The sequence below is a fragment of the Lynx canadensis genome, chromosome A3, assembly GCF_007474595.2.
Source record: "Lynx canadensis isolate LIC74 chromosome A3, mLynCan4.pri.v2, whole genome shotgun sequence".
Taxonomy (NCBI): domain Eukaryota; kingdom Metazoa; phylum Chordata; class Mammalia; order Carnivora; family Felidae; genus Lynx; species Lynx canadensis.
Window position 1 is genome coordinate 82546968 of NC_044305.1, and position 8438 is coordinate 82555405.

At 45.6% G+C, this 8438-nt stretch overlaps 1 protein-coding gene across 1 annotated transcript; it reads right to left on the reverse strand.

The window, feature by feature from the left end:
• Positions 1-1860: 1860 nt before the first annotated feature.
• On the reverse strand, positions 1861-3176 carry LOC115511246 (40S ribosomal protein S25-like). Its single transcript, XM_032592777.1, is given in 3 exon segments — positions 1861-2016; positions 2018-2252; positions 3115-3176. Coding segments are annotated over 3 exon segments (453 nt in total).
• Positions 3177-8438: the final 5262 nt, after the last annotated feature.

Consider the following 8438-nt stretch of genomic DNA (forward strand, 5'->3'; position numbering starts at 1 on the left):
GCACAAGATGGGTTTTAGTGAATCCACAAAATGAAATTGAACTTAGCGAAAAGAATTTACCTGCCACACCTCTCTTATGTAGGTAGAGGATCATTTTCTCCTTCTTTGGGTTGGATGTATTGAGAACTTCTCTCAGAGGTAATGCTGGACTGCTTACACATTCAACACAAGCATAAGCAAGGATAGAGAAAAGCCTCGTTGCTGTGGTCTGTTGGGCTCATTTTCAGAAGCCAAGTGTGATATCTTTTGAGGTTTCTGAGTGCCTGAGCCTGTATTCTCCTGAAAGCAGCGCCTGACAAGAATGCTTCTATGTGAGTTACCTATCTGAGAGTGAGATGGGGAAGGAGGAAGAGCCAATAAGAGGATGTGTTATTGAATTGGCCACCTTCTGAGAAGGTTTCTGAAATGCATCTCAGGAACATCCTGAGGTGAGGAAGAGAAAATGGGGAAATGTTTATGCTTCTGCTCTCAGCACCAAGTGGGCAAGGGCAGTCCCACAGGCATCAGAGTGCACGCCTACACTCGCCTGGCCTTTGTGGCAGTGTGGGGAAAGCCACTGATACCATCCCCACGTGGGCCCATTGGCTACACAATGTCATTTCAACAACTGCTGGTGTTAGTTGGGCTTCAGGCTCTTGTGGAGTGAACAGCAAAGCTCTCTGGAACCTCCTAGGACTTGGATCCAGCCTTTGTCTTCCTATAGCCATGGCTGTAAAACTCTAGCTGCCCCAGGTGAGCTGGCGAGAATGGTGGCTGTGGAATTTCTATTTGGAAGAGGCCTGGGGGCAGCCACTGGTTGGGACTTGGTGGCAGATCTTGAAGCTGTGTTTGCATAGCAGACATTGAGTCTACTTAGACTGTATGTTAATTTGGGGGTGGTTGAAGGATAGTGGGGGCTCTTAGTTCCACCAAGGGTGAGGTCCTTTCAGCAAGTTCTGCCCATGGTAGCCCAGAGTCCTCAATGCTTTCCATGCCTGATCTCTACCAAATTGTGCAGAGTCCTTGGCTGGGCGCTTTCCATTTCTCACCCCATGTGCCAATGTGGCCTGCCCACCCCCTCAGTGGGGAGAAGGTGAAAGTGAGCAAAGAATCAATCCTCTCCCAGAACAGGAGCTGTAAATGAGGTCTTGGCTGCCAAGCCTTCGGGGAAATATCTTCAATCCCCAAAGTTTGTGACTCCCAGATTCCAGGCAGTGTGATCCAAGCACAACAGTGAGAGCGGGTGGTTACGCAGTGTCCTCTGGTGCCAAGTTTTCGGAGCAGGAGTCGTGGAGGTCACACTTACTCAATCAGCCTTTAGACCTGAAGGAAAGGTGACCTCTTTAGTATGTGGTTTGTATTCCTTTATGCATGTCTTAGCTTGAAAAGCACTTGCAAGTGACCATGTATTCATAATCCTCGGCAATTAAACCTTGGTTTTGCTCCTGGGAAACATCGCTATTTCCTCCCCAATTAGCTTTGACTTGGGGGAGGGGGCAGGGCAGAATGATGAAGCAAATTGTCTGGAATCCCCTTGCTTTGTGGCTTTGCTCACATGTCTTTGCCATGTCACTCTCCCTCCTTCTGGCCATCCAGTACCTTGAAGCCCCGCTTCCTCCCAGTTGTCTGTCTGCTCCAGTTCCCGGAGCTCATCTTTGAAAACATAGCACTTTTTTGTTCAACTCACTTGGCCATGCATCGCTTCTGCCTAATGGCAGCTCTAGTCTTGTAATTTATTTTTTTCAGGTATTTATTTTTTTCTGCCTTATCTGTGTCTCCCTCACTCCCTGCAGATTATGAGCTCCATGAATTTGCTTGCTTGCTTGCTTTATTTATTTATTTATTTATTTCCTTATTTTTGATTTAATAAAGTTTTGTCTTTCAAAGTGTACAGTTGGGGGGACGTGTGTATGCATCTTCACCAGCAGCTGGTGCATCTCTGTCCTTGGTATTTCTGGTGTAAATGACATGAGCTCTGTGCTTTGAAACCCGTTCGGTAAGTCCTTTACTAAGGAGCTCCTGAAGGGCTGCCCTGGCCCAGGGAACCCTGAATCTCCAGTCTCTCCAAGACAACAGCTGGGGTTATAAGCTTATAGTTGGGAACTTCCTTAAGGAGTTGGTCATATGTCGTTTTGTCAGACAAGACCAGGTCATTGAGCTTGTCCCGAACTTTGCCTCTGGACCACTTCTTCCTTTTGGCCTTGCCCCCAGATTTGTTCACTGGGTCTTTGTCTTTCTTGGGCGACTTTCCAGCCTCTTTCTTCGTGTTGTCCCTGTAGCATAGTGAAGCTTGGAGAACAGCTGCCCTCACTGCAGGCTCACTAAGACGTCGGACAAAAAAGCCCCTTGAATTTGCTTTGCATTTCTCTGTAACCTGCGCAGGGCCTCATCCAGTGCCTTGGACAGAGAGGAATCAATAACTGCTCCTTGAGTCAATAAGTGAATAGAGAAAAGACTCATGGAAATTTGGAGAAGGACACTCTGATGTCCTCTATCTCCACTCGAGAAATTAGCTGGTCCTGAGCCCTTTGGACCAATGCTTGCAGGGATTGCATGCTAGCATCTTTGTTTCTTTCACAGACATTTATCATTAATGGTGTAGGCGCCAAAGAGAGACCCCCTTAATTCAAATCCCAGCTCCTTCCTCTAGGCTGTGTGACCTTGGACAAGTGACTCAAGCTCCCTGAGCTTCATCTTCCTAATTTGTAAAATGGGATAATGTTAGTGCTGGACTCTAAGGGTTGTTGTGCAGTTGAGATGAGGTAATGCATATTAAACCTTTGGCAGGGATCAAATGGTGAGTGCTCAGAAGAATAACATTTGGTGCCTGTCTGTAGGGAGCTCATTACCCAACAGAGAAATAAATGCATGCTAATGCCACTGTGTATCTTGAGTTGAGTGCCCAGAAGCCAACCTGGAGACACGAATTTGAGTGCAAGTAGTTTGTTTGGAAGAGATGCTATGAAGCCCAGGGAAGGGCCTGGGGAGGGGAGGTAGAGATAATCTATAGTACTTTAATGAACAGGTTGCCACTGTGGGCAACTGGGGCTCAGCTCTGCTGAGACCTCTGGGAGACAGACAACTCAGAGTTGCCCCTCCTCCTCCCAAGGGCAGGAAAGTTGGGGCGTTTTTCACCATCTCCTGTTACTCATTGCTTGAGGGTTGTTCCCAAAGGCCGACCTCTCCTGCACTTTCATCCTGCTCTCCACTAGCAGTCAAAACCCTCAGGCCAAGAATGAAAGGTGCCTACAGAAGACAGGCTGGAGACAGGGTCAGAGTCTCCACTGGACACAGTGTGGGGACTGTAGGTGGGGTATGGACCATGAACACACTTGCTGTGAGTTACTCCTGTCATCTGTGAGAGCTGGTGGAGGCACATAATAATTACCCTTAAAGTTGTCTAAGGAGAGGATTGAGCTTTGGGGCAAATGCCTCTGAAGAGAACCCTGTGGCCTCTACAAGGGATGTGCTGTGATGGATGGCTCTCAAATCCCAGCCGTGCCCTATCCTGGCTGCGCTGAAGGTCGGCTCCGGAAATGCAGGGATTGCTTGCTGCCCGAGGTCTTGGCGAGAAAGGCTCGGGCCTAATTGTCTCACCAGGAGTCTGCGGCCCTGCTGTCTTAGCAGTAAGCAGCCAGGGCAGGAGAGAGCTAGCTCAGGGATTCAAAGAGGCTAGTGCTGCTTCGGTCCCCTCCTCCTACTTCTTAAATCTGAGAAGAAAAGGGAACAAATGTACAAAAAGCACAGTAAATTTGGGAAAGATTTGCAGTTTTGCCTTTCTATCTACGTTCTTCATTACAGTCTGTCTTCTCCCTGCCACAACTGTCTCCAGAACCTATGGTCAGAAAAAAATGGGCTTGGGGGCACCTGGGTGGCTCAGTCAGGTAAGCTTCCGACTTCAGCTCAGGTCATGATCTCGCAGTTTGTGAGTTCCAGCCCTGCGTCGGGCTCTGTGCTGACAGCTCAGAGCCTGGAGCCTGCTTCGGATTGTATGCCTCCCTCTCTCTCTGCCCCTCCCCTGCTTGCACTCTGTCTCTTTCTCAAAAATAAATGAACATTAAAAGAAACAAAAAAGAGGAAAAAAAAAAAACAGGCTTTTGAACAGAGCTGGAGAGAATTCAAGAAGTATTCCTTATTCCACAGGTACTTTGAGAGGGTCCCTTGGAGACTTGCTGCAAGTCTGGCTCATAGGCATAGCCAGACGAGGAGGTACAAGACAGGGTGACTTGGGGGTGTAGGACACCCCATACCCCCATATTTTAGCCCTCTTGGTCCATTTAAAGCTGTAATCATAATTCTATGCCTGTAATTTTGATTTTTTTTAATATTCATTGTTGTCTCTATCAGAGCATGAACTGGGGAGGGGGGAGGCATGAGTAGAGTTCCCGCCAGAACCCATGTCCACTCAGAACCTGAGAATGTGACCATATTTGGAACTCGGTCTCTGCAGATGTAATTGGTCAAGATGAGGTCATGCGGAATGAGGGTAGGCCTTAAATCCAGTATGACTGGTGTCCCGTAAGAAGAAGGCCATTTGGACACAGAGGCACAGATATGCAGGGAAGGGGGCCACGGGTGGGTGGAGGCAGAGATTGCAGGGTGCGGCTGCAAGCCAAGGAATACCGAAGATGACTGACAACTGTCTGACACGGGAGTAGGCAAGGAATGTATCTCTTCTAGCACCTTCGGAGGGAGCACAACACTGCTGTCACCTTGATTTCTGACTGGTGGCCTCCAGAACCGTGAGACAATCCCTTCCTGTTGTTTCGAGCCCCCCAGTCTGTGTCACTTGTTATGGCAGTGTTTAGTTCAAAGCATGTTGGTTGACTCAAGATGTTAAAGGGAGCTTCTTGAAGAGTATACATTACCAGAAGGTGTGGCCTTTCCAGCCTGGCTGCTATCACAGCTGTAGAAATTAGGGTATCAGACGCTGAGAGCAGGACCCAGGGGTTTGGGGTGCTGGGCAGTTGCCTCTTGGGAGGACTGGACAGTACTAGGGAAAGGAAACACTTAAGAGGGAGCTGAAAGGGAGCCAAGACTTCTTTCATCTGCTTCCCAGTTTGGGCTAGCGCTGGCCTGGTTTCAGGGCCCTCACATCTAATTATATGAGTTCAGAAAGGCTCAGACACTCTTTCTGGGTGTGGGGCAAATCCTCAAGAATCTAAGGTCCTGACCGTGGATTCCTCCAGCTGGACTCCAGAGGACAGGGTATCACCAGGGGTGGAGAAAAGGGGATGGTGGTTTGGAGTTGAAGTCAACTTTTGCAAATAGCCCATTGTTCTCTTTCATCCTTCTGTGAAAGAGGATCAGAAGTTCACTGCGTGGCTCTAAGGAAGTTCCTGGCAGCTCTGTTTATAATAGCAAGATTTTGGAAATGACCCAAGTGTCTGACAATGGATGATTGGTTACATAAAGCATGGTTTAGCCAGACGCTGGAATTCTATTCAGCCATTAAAAATGATGTCATGGATGACTGTTTATTGACATGATAAAAGGATATCATGTATGGAGAACATATATGCACATATGTAATATTTTATCCAAATGATATATGTATGACATATGTTTGCAGCATAGAAAAAGATCCACAGGAAATAAGACCAAGGTTTTAACAGGGGCTTTCGCTTGCTGGTAAGATTGTGGGTGATTTTCTCCCTGACAATAGACATGTATCTATTTGTAATATAAAACTAAAGTTGTTTTAGTTTTAAAAAATGTTTCTCCAGTGTTGTGTAGATTGACCGTGAGCTTACTCTCCCCTTCTCCTCTATCAGAATTTACTTTTCTGTGTTTTTTGTTTTTTTGGTTTTTTTCGGCACAGGTTTGGGTTCTCTCTCTCACTGAGTCAACAGAGGGCCATGACAGCAGCACAGAGAAAACCTCATTGCCAGGGCAGATGGACAGTCTTGCCGCAGACTCTGGCATCCCCTTGGGACTTGCCTCTTTGGTACTGAGATCAGCTGAGATCACCTGTGATGGTCCTTCCTCTTTGTTCCAGAGAGCGTGGACTTCCTGACCTCAACTTCTGCAGACCATTCAATGTTGCGTCAGCCTTTTATTCTCTCTGTTCAATCTTGTCTTGCTTGAAGTCCCAACTTTCACAGTATGTCTGTAAATATTGCTTTGAAAAAGGTTTAATGTTCTACTCTAGTTCAACTCAGCCAGAACTTATTTTACTGATGACTTTGTGCCAGGCTTGATCACTAAGACAAGGGTCTACCCTTGAGAAGGGACTGTGGCTGATGGGGGCTCCTATGAGGTGCCAGACACTTTGTTGAGGACTTTATATGCATTCTCTCAATTTAATTGGTTAGCAACCCTTTGAGTAAGTACTAGTATTTTTGTGGCACAGATGAAAAATTAAGGTTTGGCAAGTGCTCAGTAATTTTTAATAGCAAGACATGAATTTAAATCCAGTTCTATCTGACTCTACTACTACCACTACCATGACCACGACCACCACCACAACTCCTCCTCCTCCTCCTCCTCCTGCTACTACTTTATTCTAACTACTAATACTATTACGACTATAACCACTGTTACTACTGCCACAGCTTTTGTGGCTGCTACTATGACTTTACTCCACTCCTACCTACTCTAAATACTACTACTACTTTATTCTTACTACAACTGCTACTATAGCTATGACTACTGTTACCAATACCTGTTACCGCTACCATTCCTCCTCCTCCTCCTCCTCCTCCTCCTCCTCCTCCTCCTCCTCCTCCTCCTCCTCCTCTAAATACCTTCAAGTCCAAAGCAGTTTCCATCAGACAGTGCCCAGCTAACCATATGTCATAGTTTACTTAACTATTCCTTATCTTGAACAAGCAGGTACTTTGAAGTATTTCCACGATTATAACAAGACACTGTTATTGTGTATACATAGCTTGTGCTGACCTTTAAAAAAGCTCTTGCATATACATATACATACACATTATGTGTGTGTAAGAAAAAAAGACTGGAAGAAAATACACTAAACGTTTGACAATTACACATAGGGAGTGGGACAGGGCATGGCAAGCTGAGTGACTTTTAAAAATAGACTGATTTTGGGGCGCCTGGGTGGCGCAGTCGGTTAAGCGTCCGACTTCAGCCAGGTCACGATCTCGCGGTCCGTGAGTCCGAGCCCCGCGTCGGGCTCTGGGCTGATGGCTCAGAGCCTGGAGCCTGCTTCCGGTTCTGTGTCTCCCTCTCTCTCTGCCCCTCCCCCGTTCATGCTCTGTCTCTCTCTGTCCCAAAAATACATAAACGTTGAAAAAAAAAATTTAAAAAAAAAAAAAAATAGACTGATTTTTAGAACTCTTAGTTTAAGAGCAAAACTGCAGGGAAGGTGCAGGGATTCCCCATACAACCCCTGCCTCACCCCTCCGCAGCCTCTTCTACTACCAGCATCCTCCCCCAGAGTGGTACATTTGTTACAGTTGATGAACCCATGTTGGAAGGGTATCGTGGGTGCTTCCAAGTTTTGGCAAGGACGTCTTGGTTTGCTTCCAAGTTTTGAATTAAGCTGCTATAAACATCCGTGTGCAGGTTTTTGTGTGGACATGTTTTCAACTCATTTGGGTAAATACCAAAGGGCACAATTGCTGGGTTGTATGGTAAGAGTATAGTATAGTTTTGTAGGAAGCTGCCAAATTGTCTTCCAAAGTGGCTGTACCATTTGCATTCCCACCAGCAACAAATGAGTTCCCATTGCTCCAGATCCTTGCCAGCATTTAGTGCAGTTAGCATTTTGGATCTGACCATTTTAATAGGTGTATAGTAAGTGGTATCTTATTATTGTTTTAATTTGCAATCCCCTAATGACATATGTTGTTGAACATCTTTTTATATGCTTATTTTCTACCTGTATATTGGCTTTGGTGACATATCTGTTCAGGTCTTTTGCCCATTTTTAAATCAGGTCGTTCATTTTCTTATTGTTGAGTTGTAAGAGTTCTTTGTGTATTTTGGACAACAGTCCTTTGTTAGATATGTCTTTTGCAAAAATTGTCTCCTAGTATGTGGCTTGTATTTTCATTTCCTTGAGCATTTTCACTTTTTACTTTACATACTTCATTTTGCTTGATTTTTTTTCCCCAAAGGGTGTGCAGTGTTTTTTATGATACACAATTTTTTAAACATTGCCTTCCAATGCATTCAGAAGCATACAGATAAGCCAGGATTGATCAATAATACAAATGTTTTTAGAAGGATTCCTAGGCAAAATAAAACATTTCCCCTAACTGGGGAGCTAACGTTCTGTCCTGGCCCTGTGAGGAGAGAGTCATAGCATGGGGAGTATCTCACACTGAAGGTAATGAGCTTTTTAATAGCTTGTGTGCGGTTATGACTGTGTCATGTATTTCAGAGTTTAATGACTATATTATGCATTTATATGTCGGATAGGGACTTGGATAAACAGGAGAGTATCTGCCTCCCTGAAAAGAAATCCTAACAAATTGGATTCCCTTTAG